Here is a 15,269-nt window from a genome sequence, read left to right as displayed (position 1 = left end):
TTATATGAACTGTCCTTCGTATTATATAAGCATGGATATTTTCTAACCAATTCTATCAAATTTTCGGTCATTATGCAGTATTTTATTATTATTTTACGCCTATTAACTCCGACGCTAAAATAAAATTTGTAAAAAAATACAACACCCGACGTTAAAGCGTCCTAACGCCGCGACAGAGCGTTGCGTACTGCTAGCGCTGGCGCTCTGTTTGACGGTATTCTACGATGGTAGTAGAACACATCTTAGCGTCATATCGCGGCGTCAACTTAACGCTCTGACGCGCGCTAAGTACGCGTCCTGTCTGACAAAGCCTTTACGCTCGGTAACGTTACGATGAGTCACCGAACGAGAGAGAGGCCCGCCGAATGCCTTGCGTCTCTCTCCCACTCAACTATGATCGAGAAAAAGACGTTGTCACGTAAAATCTTCGCCCGTAAAACCGACTTTACAGGCAACCATTTATTATTTATTTGCAAAAGCAAATAAAATAAAAATATTAATTAATTAAACTTATTAACACATTAAAACATTATTAATTTTTATTAAACTAAATTATTGTACTAACTATGTTACATCCTGATGACAAATTTGCAAAAGCAAATAAAATAAAAATTAACTACTTAGTTGTTCATTATTAATTTTTATTAAACTAAATTGTAAGTTGTAACTATGTTACATCCTGATTATATTGACTACAAATTAGTGTATAATCATTTAACACCGAAAAAGGTTTTGTATAATCCAAATCCACTGTTTATAAGTTTAAAATATTCTTTGTAGGTTCTTGTTACTTGTTAGGTATATGTACTTCATAGATTCGTGCATCGCGCACACGCATGAAAATCTGACAAATATGTTATATTAAGTGACAAGTACTACTTAGGTTAATAAATAGACATTCAATGATAATAATATGATTAAATATTTAGCGAAGCCTAGTTGTAGGATGTTCACTGAACATGTTTAAAATATGTGATAGAGCCTTTATAAGGGGATAGGTATCCTATCTCTTATCATAACGATACTAGGTAATATAAGAAAAGCTATCGTCGATAGCTTTTCTTATATTACCTAGGTATAGTAATAACTAGTATTGTCTGTGGTAATAAATAGTGATTTTGGCAGCAGCTTCTATTTGATTTTTATTGCGACCATCGAATGTTCAGTACACGGCACCAATGTGAAGCCGCCGTTAAATTGAAGAATCTCTTGTTTTTTTCTAAAATATGTAATACCTTATAGGTACTTGCTATAATTGCATTTTTGCTCTTTAAAGAAGAAGTAAAAATATTTAAGCAGTACCTTTTTTATGTGGGATATATGTGAGATAATATGTCCAATATATGCTTCACATATGTATGGTACCTACGTAGATATTTCACTAGATTATTGCTTCTGCTTTCTGCAATAATAAAGAACATAGAACCTCATCCTTTTCTAAAATCGGTTTAATGTTCGGTCACTTGGTTTTGGCTAAGCTGTGTGGTCCGAACTATGTAAACAAAACGTTGAGTTCTTAAAAAAATATTAAAGAGTTTATTAAATATTTATCTTCACATTTAGTTTCGAGTAAATATCAAATCTATTAAAACCATCTTCTAGCTAAAAGTAAATCTAGAGACCATATAAAATATTCATATGGTTGGTTGAACTTAACTAGTTACTAGAATAAACGTCACATATTAATACTTTATAGTGTGGTTCACGTGGTTACATGTGTTACGGTATTATATTACCTTCGTTTGAACAAGAGATCTTTATTTGTGTTCAATTTAGCGGTTCCACTTACGTAATTAGTAATAAGTGGTCATTACAAATGTTAAAGGTAGATAATTTATAGGTTCTAATGGAATTTCCATGGTTTTCCATTTGAATTCTAATCGATGTATTTCTGACAAGCGGTTATTATTTTTTTTATTAATGATCTAACGCAACTTCAAAATAAACATACTTGTAGGATTATTGAATGGAACATCGTGTTTGCATGTATCACGATAATATCAATAAGTATTGAGCGTTGGTTTAATGCTCTAAGTACAATATGTAGCTATATGTATTATACTTACAACTAAGGAAAAATAAGAAATTCCACGTTTACAGTCAACCATGTAAATACTTGTGCTAAATTCCTTAAACTGCTTTGCGAAAATTGGTTGCTCAGTGTTTGCTTGTAAATCGGTAAATGGTAACCGCCCGAAATGCCTCTTAGAAAATCGTTGGTCTTCAGGCAGCTGATTTTACTGGAGATCCGCGTCTAGGAGATTTTCAGTAACGTGTGATAACAAATCGCTCTTTCTTTGTGTTATAACAACGTTTAGTTAATTTTTTATTATCTCACCATACTGTTTTATAAACAAAAAACTAGGTATGATAAATGTAGGAATCCGACATAACCCACGGCTTCTCTATCAGCCCGGTATCTATGCAAGATTTCCCCACAAAAAAAAAAGGTATGATAAATCTTCTTATATATAAAAATGAATCGCAAAATGTGTTGGTAAGCGCATAACTCGAGAACGGCTGAACCGATTTCGATAATTCTTTTTTTATTATATTCCTTGAAGTACGAGGATGGTTTTTATGTAGAGAAAACGTAAATATGTACCACGGGCGAAGCCGGGGTGGACCGCTAGTGTAATATATAATGCGTATTGATAAATAAATCACAATCTATACCTACTAGTTTAGGATCCATCGCCCATTTTTGCACTTGATTACTATCAAGCTAATTTTCCGTGAGTAGCTTTATTTTGATGAGACGCCCAATAATTTCTTGTACGAAACTCTCGATTGTGGTAGCTTACAGAGGTAACAAGGATAAAATGTTTTGATTTGATGGTTCTCAAATATTTATTCAAATATTCCTACAAGTATGTTTATTTTAACAACAAAAAAAGATAACTAGCAATAAATCTATGTAGAAAAACTTTGGCAGCTATAAACATTCAACTCCACCTACTCAAATGGTGGTGAAAGTTTTGGTTTAGATAAGGCTAAGGTTAATATCACATTTAAGTATAACTTGACCTAGCATTATAGAAAAAAGACGGGTTGCACTCCGGGAGTGCCGGCAGAAGTGAAAACTTGATTATTAACGTTGAGCATGTTTGATATTTTGGAATGGTATCCGTCTTACGCTTTTTCGATCAGGTCACGTGTCCTGACGCGAGTTTAAGATTTTATACCCATTACAGAAAAAGTGTTCAACGACGCTAAAGAAGTTTTCACTTCAATAACTGACCGTCTGCAGAGATAGAGCTGGGCTAAGAAATTAGTTTTTCAATACCTAAGAAAAGCACAGATAAATTACTGCACCATCACTCACTCCAAAACGACAAAATATGGACAAAATCATGAATTAAAACAACACTTTAAAACCACAATGACGTCAGAGTTCCGATGTAAATTCTACCTTATAAAAACATAATGAAAAAAAAACTAACGTTGATACTTGATACTATACCTTAATACTTAATAGATCTATCTATTCATAAACTTTAATGAAATACAATAATTAATCAAAAATACCTTACACGCGTCAATATCAGTTATTCGAGTCTAATTAATAATTATTATACGCTAACATATATTTTATTGAGCGTTACATTAATTTTACCATTCAACCTTTACCATGAAATCGATACATAAAAAAATGATTCATCATACATGTTTCTAATTTATTCAAAAATGTTGTAAGGCGGGTTAATATCGCACACAATATTTATTTCCACGTGATTTGTTTGTTTATTTTGATAATATAATATGTTGCAACACAGTCTTAGATGGGTTTATCCTACTAATATTATAAATGCGAAAGTTGATGAGTACGCATGGATGTTTGTTACTCTTTCACGAAATAACTAATGCAAGGATTTGAATGAAACTTTACTATAATCCATACTTCCATACTAATATTATAAATGCGAAAGTAACTCTGTCTGTCTGTCTGTTACTCAATCACGCCTTAACTACTGAACCAATTTGCATGAAATTTGGTATAGAGATATTTTGATACCCGAGAAAGGACATAGGATAGGTTTTATCCCGGAAATCCTACGGGAACGGGTTTTTCTTTGAAAATGCGGGCGAACCGCGGGCGGAAAGCTAGTAATTAATAAAGGTTTTATCAGAATGACAATACTTGATTTTACCCGCGGGTTCGTCCACAAGAGAAACCGCGCGGCACAGCTAGTTTAACATAATGGTGGTCATTGAATACTTCTTGAAGTAATTGGAACGTCAATGTCACGATTGGAATTGTGCAATTTTAAGGAGATTAGAAGGCATGTAACGTTTAACAAGTGTTGTTATTCAATGCATCTGCGTATCTGAGTACAGTTGACCTTAGACATTCGATTTGAATTGTTATCCGATCGATTTTCATTTTTCATATAAATCCTAGTTTAAACTAGGTTAGGTAACAACTTAGATTTTGAGGTTATAAATTATTTTTCAGTTTAAACTTAAAAATAATTTATAACCTCTAAATCTGCTAAAACTCGGTGCAGAGTAACGGCGACCAATTTAGGATATTGATTATTTTTAACAGGTACCTAATGATGAAAAATGGGATACTACCGTTAACTTTTGTTTATTGCTTTACCTCGAAGGATACGTATAAAACAAGTTTTTAATTTTTCTTTTTATAATATTTTTTGACACTACCTTATTCATGGATCAAGGACCTTTCTTCTCATTCAAGTGTAGGTATATGAACTTTATTACTAACATTGTTGTCGTTATAAAAGTGTAATCCAAATCACGTGTCGTCCTAAGTGAATAAATAATAATTGTAAACAACATAACATGAATTCTTGTTTTTCTTAGTTGGTTGCAAAAATATAGGTAGGTAAACATACATTAAAAATACAATGTATTGTACTTAACAAATTAAAAATGAAAGTCTACAAGTAGGTACGTGTTACTAAAGAAAAGCGCAAAAATTCATTGGAATAAACGACTCTACATCAGAGAATGAAGAGCTACCTTCGAAACGCCTCAACAATAAAATACATACTAAAACCTTGAGAATCACTGTAACTATTTAAAAAAAAATTGCATCAAAATCCGTTGCGTAGTCTTAAAGATTTAAGGGTACAAACTACAAAGGGATGTAGGGACAGTGAATGCGCCTTTGTTTTATAAATTAATACTTTGTAGTGGATACAATACAATGTTTAATTTGTGTTCATGCAGGTGAATTACATATTATTCTAACAGTGGAAATAATAAGAATTTAGATGTAACAATCTCTTTGAAGCACTCAATTCAATAACTAGATTTAACGATCATTGTAAAGGCCTTATGATAATATTATACTTATGTTTAGCTTTGACCTAAATCACAAGTAATTTATAAAATATTGTGCAACACTTGAGTGTTTTTTATTAATAGGTGCCATTGAAATAAAAAATATACCTACATTAAAAAGCTTGACACATCTCGAGATGGTCATAAGATTCACGACACACGATTTTATAGACAAGCAAGCATTAGAAATAAATAAGATTTGTGTAGTATTAAACAATATAATATATTATAATCAGATTTGAAAAATTAAAATCAATTGGGCAACTAGGATACAAAAAGTTCCGGAAGTGGTCGGTCCTGAAAATTTTCTCTCATTTTGCAACATATGTATTAGTTTGAGAAGATTTTAGACAGCATATCAGAAATTATCCATAAATGCAGTTATGTATCTGTAACGTGATAACAATTCAAACTGCTGTAATGTACACCTAAAAATAAACATGAAAGTTAGGTCACAACTACAAGAACCGATACATACCTAATGCATTTAGTGCGAAATACACCATAAATCATTTCTAAATACGTTTCACGTAGGGAATGCAATCCCGACTCGAGATTGCAAATTCGGGATCCCGCGGGATTAGAAATATCAATCCCGCGGGATCCCGGAATTTTCGGGATCCCGTCTAATTTAAAAAAAATGTTGAGTTCAGATGACTGAAAAAGCTAATAACTGCTTGTTTGTGATTTGTAAGGTTAACTCAAATAACATAATATTACTCGAAAGAGAATAAAAACCTTTATTCTTTAATCTTAAACCTTTATTCTTAAACCTTAAACCTTTATTCTTAACTAAATAATAATCAGGTTGTAAAGAAATTAACGAAGATAAATTAGGTAATCAAAACAATAAGCATATTTCAAGGAAATTAGGAAAAAAAGTGATTATGAAAATGTTAAATGACTCCTTAAAAAACAAAGGGTATTAATAGTTTCATCTGCTAAACGGCATCTAATGTCCGTTGCAATGTACCCCGCTGCTGAGAATGCCCTCTCCGACTCATCGCTGGTTGGCAACAGCGTGGCGATTCGCCACTGGCGAAGCAATTATACAGGGTGTAATCGTTAAGTGTGCACAGGCGATTATTCCGTAACTATTGCAGATTTCAAAAAACTTTAAACTGATATCGAAAGCCCTTTACCTAACGAGTAAAATGACATTATTAACTTTTTATAAATAAAACGAGAAATATCCAAAAATGTCACTTGAAACGCTCCCATATATTTAGTATGAAATATGACTATTTCATACATTTAATATGAAAGGTTTTGCTTTTTTATTTGATTTTGTGCTTTAATTACTTCGCTAATTTTAATGAAAGTTCATTCAGAAACTGTAAATAGAGCTCGATGTGGAATACAATGGTATTCCATATCGAGGATGCCATTTCGAACATTTGCTTTGAATACAACATGTATGGGAAATCAAATGTATGGGAGCGTTTCATGTAACATTTTTGGATATTTCTCGTTTTACTTTAAAAAAGTTCTTATTGTCATTTTACTCATTAGGGCGCGTTCCCACCGTGTCGTGACGACAGATAATCGTGTAGTTTTAAGTGTCGTGGCTTATATGTTTAAATGGAGGTGTTCACATTTAGAACATTTAGAACGAACACAATTTACTGTCGTCTACGACAGTTTTTGCAGTGATGACACTTTGTCGTGACAGTGGGAACGGCAAGCACGACAGTCGTAAAACGATAAAAAATCGTGGACGGCAACTCTATGACGTCCATTGAACTCAGGAGAGTAAACGCACTAGTAATCACCAAGCGAACGCAGAGGCGACTAGATTTGTAGCTTGCTGATGATGTGTAAACGACAAAGCGACTGCCAGGAAACGATAAAATGTCGTCGCGATCCAATGGGAACAGCTAGATACGACAGTCGCTAAACGATAAAAAATGTTGACGACAAACAATCGTTATAATGGGAACAGGTAGAGACGACAGTCGTCGAACGATAAATTAGTCGTTACGACATAGTGGGAACGCGCCCTTAGGTATAGTACTTTCAATATCAGTTTAAAGTTTTTTGATATCTATAACAGTTATGGAATAATCGCCTGTGCACACTTAACGATTACACCCTGTATGCAAACTGCAAAAATCGCCCCCTTGTTCCTCCACACTCAAACAAATCCATTTCTTTTTTAATGGTAGATTCTAATTTGTCTAAGCTCGTGGACGTGGATATACGTGCAAAAGGACTTTTAGAAGCCGCTTGCGCCCCGAGTGGTTGTGTGTTGCGTCGCTGACCACTGCCGCCCAATCCCGTCAATCTCGAACGGGATCTCGTCATATAATGCGTCGGGATTGATCCCGAAAAATTACACGAGATCTCGCGAGATCGGGATCCCGCGGGATCGGGATTGCATTCCCTAGTTTCACGTTAGAGGCCACTAAAAGCTTATATTATTTATGTACTAATATGTTCAATAAACATAACAATCCATAGGCATTTTAAATATCATTAAATACTTATTACCTATTATTTATTAGGTACTTAAATCATCTACGTAATACCAAATACTATATTGTAGTAATTATAACCATATGTTTGCTATAATAAATGTAATTCAATACAATGTAAAATATTGGTGCAAAGACACGTATCGCATTAATTAGGTACTACTAGGCTTTTTTAAAATTAATCGTCGATTTTAGAAGTAATTTATTGTTGAAAATAGAAACATAATTAGTAGGGTCCCGGTCGCACAGACTAAACATAAACCAGAATACAAAATTAAAAAAAAATATAGCCTGACATAGCTGTAGAGCACCTACATATAAGTTTTTTTTTTCACTGATACTGATGAGAAATTTTTGAACATTTATCAACTTTAGGACTACATAATATTACCTACTCAATTAGTAATTATGCATTTTCATACAAAGTTAATGAAGGTAAAAAATGTTGTGTAGACAATGATTTTATCGTAACAACTAACAACCGATATTCAAATCTCTGTATAGATATATGTATTTATGCTTTATTCTGGTATTCCTTACAATTAATCCGACATAATACAATCTGTTTTCCTGCCGCCTATATAATATATTTTCTGAAATATAAAAAGTAATTGTACAAACTTTTACTACCGCTGTAAGTGATATGAAAGAGGTAAGTAACAATTATTTCCTCATAGATAATTGTCGGTAGGATGGGACTATCCCGTGCGATTAAACTTTTCCTATTATTTGCTGTATAGTAGGTACGAATCCGTGTGTCATCGAATAAATTACGGTATGAATTATTTAAATAGTAAAAATTTAACAAAATTTACATAATAAATCCTGTCGCTAGAATACTAATAATGTGGAAAAATACCCCGAATGTGGTATTGAGATCCTCCGCAAATAAGGGTCATATAAAACAATTTTTAGAAGGTGCTCAATTTGTTGATATGTTTTTAACCGACTTCAAAAAAAAGGAGGAGGTTATCAATTCGGCCGGTATATTTTTTATGTATGTACACCGATTACTCCAAGGTTTCTGAACCGATTTACGTGATTCTTTTATTTGATGCGGAATGGTGTCGAATTGGTCCCATAAAAAATTTTATTCGGATAGGCCCGCTAGCTTTCATTTTATGAGCATTTTTGTCTGATCTCGATGACTTAATTGAAATGTAGCAAGTAACTTTGATTCACATCCCAGTAACCGATTGCGCTGAAATTTTTAAATTGGATAGCGATGAAACATTATAATGACATAGAGCTGATTTGATGATGGAATCAGAAGGTGGCCATAGGAACTCAGTGATATATTGACTCAACTTTATCCAGTTTGGGCTCGTTTGATTCGTGTTGAAAAATACACTAAAAAGTATTAAATAAAAATAACTACGTTGAAAACAACCGACTTCAAAAACGAAAAATTAAAAAAAAATGATATTCTTAATTACTACATATATTATTTAGATGTGCTATTTAGTATTTACCTAAAAAGGTTTGATGTCGGTGCACGGGCTTAATACTAAGTGCTTAGTGCTTATTATTTTTATGTAAATTATGCTTTGAAATGTATGCTCCGAATTATTTAAATAGTAAACAATGCATAATAAATCCTGTCGCTCGAATACTAAATACGTAAAAAATACCACGAGTATGATATTGGGATCCCCCTCCAATAACAGTCATATAAAACAATTTCTAGAAGGTGCTCAATTTGTTTATATGTTTTGTACTATGCTATGTAATGTAGCTATAATTAATGATAGTCCGAATTATTTAAATAGCAAACATTAAACAAAATTGCATAATAAATCTTGTCGCTCGAATACTTATAATGTGAAAAAATACCACGAATATGGTATTGGCCATTGGGATCCCCCGCAAACAACAGTCACATACAATTTTTAGAATAGGCTCGTTTTTTGTAAATTTTTATAAATGATATATATTATATATATATGATTAAACCACACAATTATTATATATAATGCATCCACATGTAGCAATTAATAAATCTTTGAAAATGTATTGTACCACAGATAATAATATATCTAATACTATACTAGTAGTTATAGCTGTTATACTTAATTACTAGGAAAACAATCGATTTTAGCTTATTATAAAATGTTCCTTTGTTTGTTTGGATGGTTTGAATTATGCAAATATCATCTATAAACTAAATATAACTAATGTTATAAAAAAACAAACAATATATCTTTCATTTTCATTTTTCATCTCTCTCATAACAGTTTTATTACAGAAGAAGATATAATATTATTTAACAATTATATCTACGACATGTTTCCATAGCTAAACAGTAAACGGATACATTCTGAGCTAGATACCTTCAAAAAGGAAAGGTCGTAAAGGGAGTGTCAATAATAACCTTCTCAAATTAGAAGGACAGTTTGGGTTGTCTTTAATCACCTTATGTATCTCACGTATTGATGGCGTGAAATATAGAAGGTCCCAGAGAGCCTGTCAGCACTTAATTATGTAGAAAATTAAATAATAGGAAAAAAAATACCCGTACAAAACTCATAATACCCAGAATATTATGTTGCTGTTTCTTGCCGAATTATTGATTGATGAATTTATCGCATTCCCTTTTAAATTTTTTATAGCTGACGAGCTATATAAAATAAACAAAGATGAAAATATATAAGGAAACAAAAGAAACCTGTTGTATGAATATTGTAATGTTTTCTATTGGTATATAGGTAATATCACTACAAAAGCAATAATAACGGGATTGTTTATAAGCAATATGATAACAACTAACTGTTTAAAAGCCTTGAACTGCTTGAAAGTTGTATATACCGGAAACCTGGTAAATACAAAGCACCGGAATCGAGAATATAGTAAACTTTTTCCATGCATTTTCATATTATGGTAATTTTAATAATTTTAATATATTATATTACGAGGTGATTACGAGTCATTCATTTCTTGACGTGTAGACATGACTGTCTTCCTAAGTAAATATTTAATTATGTGAACATTTCTTGGAAATTAACCCAAATCATTGTGAGGGGAAATATTTAATTTTTTTGTGACTTACATTACTTTGTTTTAATTTTTTTTTGTAACTACTACCTACTAAAAGATAATTGTATTCCAAAATAAACTGCGTAAACTAGTTGGGTTTTTAGAATCTTTTTGGTTTTTACGTTGCAAATAAACGTCACATTTTTGTATTTTATTTTATACCCATTTATACCTAAGCATTTAAAAATGTCTAATGATTACAAATTGACATAATATTTAAATCAATTTTATGAGGAAATAAGCGATCGTTTACACTGTTACACTCGTGTGATATTACGTCGCAGGAAACACCCTCAACGATAAATATTTACTTAGAGTATAAATATATATAATGTAAGAGCAAAAAAAAAGAAGTTTTTTTTTACTGTTTCGAAAAAACACTAACTATATAGGTAAGTAATTAATTTTCGAAAAAAAAAATAAAAACTTGTCTTTAATTAGTCAGAACTGGACAAAATCGAAAAGGGTCCCATTTAAATTTTGTCTAGTTCGGCTTTCAAAGCTATTAAAGCTTTCAAACAAAAAAAGATCAACAAACCACCAAAAAAGTATCAGCTAATAGATTTCAAATAGATAAGCATCAATACAATCGGTCAAGTTGAACTGAGAATCTCCTTCATTTTTGAAGTCGGTTGACAAAAAAAGGTTTGCCTGCTCTTCACATAAAAAGGTGGTTATAAACGTATTACAGTATATTATTATTAGTCTGTGGTATTACGTATATGATTTACCTAGCTACTTCAAATAGATCGGTGATCGGACTCACTTGATTTTCTATTATTTTATTCTCAGAACAATCATTATTATTTAAAAATATTTAAGACGCGAAGAATGGCTAATAAATGTAATAAACCTAGCTCGTCATAAAATAGTATTGTTGAATTGTAATCTACTAGAGTTTAAATGAATCATAACATAAGCAACAATAATAAATCAATAAAACAAGGTTTTTTTTTACTTCGGTTAATCATATTTTTTGTAAGTTTTATTTAGTATCCAAACTTTAGGGGTTGAGGGTTGAAGTACTGTTTAATACTAAAACCATCTTTCAAAGACCACAAAAAATATGTAAAACAGTTCCTAATAGGAAGATATACTTGAGTTTAAAATTTAAATCACGAATAATAAAACACTAAGGGCCGATTTTTCAATGCTTGGATAAAACTTATCCGTCCAATAAAGTATTACACGATAATATTAAAATGTCACGTAAACTGTCAAATACGGGCAATTAGAATACGTTTTTAAAATGGTAGTTTTATACATTATTCGACGAATAAGTTTTATCCAAGCATTGAAAAATCGGCCCTAAATGAATTTTGCATGCGTAGATTTTTAATGTGATTTTTATTGATTTCGTAGGTAATATATTACGATTTCAAAAGCGCGTAATATTCTTATATTTTACCCGCTTTTATCAAATTGTGATCGTGGTCCCGTTGATATCAAAACATGCAAATATTTGTTTCTAATTTAATCTGCAGAGTGCAGACCGAACATTCATATTATTCTTATTTTATCGATTCTGACTAAAATTGGACGAAATAATCAGACGCTACACTTGCGTGTTTTACGAATACGGAACATTTTTTTTTTTGTGGTTTCTTTATACTTAGGTAAGTACTTGGATTTTAGTTGATCTTCTTTCTTAGCGATATTAGTCTTCCTTGGAAATATCATTGGATAAGCTAAGCATAAGCTAAGCACTAAATAATAACGTAATCCCTTCCATTATACCCCATATAGGTACTTACACCTACGAGATATGTACCATGTACATGCCAGCGTCTAGACCTCCATTGGTATAAAGTTATTTTATTTCTATTATTACACCTTTATATCAACATATCAAATTACAAGAAGTACGATTCAGTTTTATAGTACGTATCACTATAAAGTGTTTTATACGTAGTGTAATTAATTAAGATTAGGTACCACAAAACAGCATTGCGACAAATAAAACTAGATCATATTTTGAAGACGAAAAATGAATATGGGTACCTTACGACTATAAATCTAACATTTTATTATGCTATATATTATTATGATAAAAATACAATACGTTTTCAATGTAATAAACCAGCGAACAAAATGATTCACATTCATTTGTGGTATTTGGGCTTCCAAACCGGATTAAATTGCTTTTAAATGTTTTAAATATTTGATTTTATAACATACAACATGATATTTTCAAATACTTACTTAAAATTAGAAATTGTTCTTAATATATTTTTAACATGGTTTAACTTCATTACTTCTATGTCTGCCAGTCTGCCTCTGTGATATCGTAGCTAGCAAACAGATGAACTTTTTTAATTTAGTTTTTCTTGTCATAGATTATTTTATTCTGAGTTTTCTATCTAATCTGCTTAGCTGTTGCATTCAAAACATCAAGAGGACTATCGGAAATAGTCAATGTTGAATATCAATGAATTATTATAACTTTTATTCTGTAGATAACCATTAATTATTTAGGTACCCTAATGCTCGCAGAGATTACTTGAATAAGTTTAGTTTTATTTACATGTTTTTAACAAAAGGAAACGTAGGTTAAGTATCTCCTTGGAATTTTAAATGATATCATAAGTAATATTTTATGGACCTTTGAAGTGTACCGTAAACAAGTTGTGGTTTCAAATGCAAAGTGGACCTGTTTTGCAGAAAACACATTGTTTTATTTAATTTCTTTATCTCCCTAATTGAATAATTAAACAAATCTATTCTCAACTCTTTTTTATTTCAGTGGATTTTCTAGCTACCTTATTTAGCCATATGCTCTCTACTAGACCCTATTAGGATTTTCTATTGTTAGTTCCTACTAATATACTTTCCACGAAGTTAGAATGATTTGTAATTTTCAGCTTAATCAGTTGGAAATAAAATGTTATGAATTAACTCGTGGGTATTCAGTATATCAGACCTTATAACAGACTATACACATTGTTGAATGAAAATTATACGAAGTTGGCAAGTCCACAATTCGTGGTTATTTATCAAAACATTAAAGATAAACACAGCATCAGCTCTTGCCAAAATAAATATATCATAATAATTACGTTTCCATCATACATCACTTGCTACACGCATGGTAACACTATCAAGTGTTAATTGTTATGAAAATTCTATCTATTGCACTGAAGTTTCAAACTGAAAATCTGAATTAGTTTTTGTTATTATGCACGCTTTGACGTTAAACCGTAACTGACGGTACTATTCAAATGTCACTTAAATACGAAAATATTCTATATATTTTACTCTCAATATACAATATTAATAATTAATACGTACTTTTCGGAGTACATTTCTTGAGGACGATCGGTTTCTGGAGTAATTCTTGTAGCTCCGGTTGAGAAGGCATGTCTCTCTTCATCGTCACTGGTTCACTTCACTTCACTGCACAAAACTAAACGTGGTTTAAGTGAACTCGCGTTTAACTGAAGACGCATGGCTTCAGACTGGGTTGGGCAAACTGACGTCCGGTATATATTGAATGCTTCGGAAGTTTGAACGCGAGGGTATCACCGTGTGGCCGCGCGGAGAATGAACGCTTTACTGGTCAAGGATGTCCAACGATTCGAACCGCCTCTGCGGTCAATGCTGCCTTCGTTAGACGATAAATATATTTAATTGTTATTATTTATAAAATTGATGGGTGCTCGTTTTACTGACCAATGAGTAGTAGGTCAGTACTTAAAATTGTAAAAACTAAAAATATGTTCAATGTAGTTCTACATAAAAATCTTACTAAAAATGTTTGAGGTTTATAACATGTTAGATTAAATGTCCGTATAAATTATTATATTACCTACATATTTGCCGCCCGCCTAGACTTTAATCGCGTTGTGTAATTCGAGATCATCAAACCACAAACTGCCACTGTGTCATCAGCAATGTTAAATTGAAATATTTCATTTATTTCCTAATAAATGGATAAACGGATTAAATAAATGGATTAGGGAGAGTAATAGGATAAACTTCACATAAAACATAGTGAAGATAGGTACTCCTGTGAGATACTCCATGAAATTTTAGCAAACCAGGAGTTTAAAATGTTTAATAGATGTTAATTGTGTATCCCGTAGTGTGATGAGTGAAAATTTAAATTGCAGGAAATTACTTATCTACGAAATAGTCTATTTAACTAATTTTTACAATGTTTTTACATGGCATTGCTAAATAAACACGTACGGTCTAAATGTTGGAGTAATTTGGGGTGCCCTGTCTCTGATCACTATCACTGATTTGTCACTATACCTACTTATGTAACCTTCCCTGCAAAGTAGCAATAATATGAACAGTACCGTAACTACATGTAATTCTAGGTACCTACAAAAACAACGTTTTAAAATCTCGATGGTTTTAAACGGCCGCGCTACTCAGCATCGCGTAAAGACGTACAAAAAACAAGCTAAAGATTTGCAACGGAACAACCCTTTTTTTTTAATAGTGAGG

The 15,269-nt window shown here is 31.8% G+C and overlaps 1 protein-coding gene across 1 annotated transcript in view; it reads right to left on the bottom strand.

The window, feature by feature from the left end:
* Window positions 1-14,363, bottom strand: part of LOC149482999 (organic cation transporter protein-like) — a 53,240-nt gene extending 38,877 nt beyond the window's left edge. The window contains exon 1 of the mRNA XM_089703160.1: window positions 14,106-14,363. Within this exon, the coding sequence (XP_089559286.1) occupies window positions 14,106-14,187 (82 nt within the window). The 5' untranslated portion in view covers window positions 14,188-14,363. The remainder of the gene's footprint in view (window positions 1-14,105) is intronic.
* Between the last annotated feature and the right edge of the window lie 906 nt (window positions 14,364-15,269).

Source organism: Colias philodice, chromosome 14 (assembly GCF_061535455.1).
Source record: "Colias philodice isolate Cphi_HAF_F1 chromosome 14, ilColPhil1 Martin Lab GWU primary, whole genome shotgun sequence".
Lineage (NCBI taxonomy): Eukaryota > Metazoa > Arthropoda > Insecta > Lepidoptera > Pieridae > Colias > Colias philodice.
Note: the sequence above shows the minus strand (reverse complement) of the source record. Positions and strands in the feature narration are given on the sequence as shown.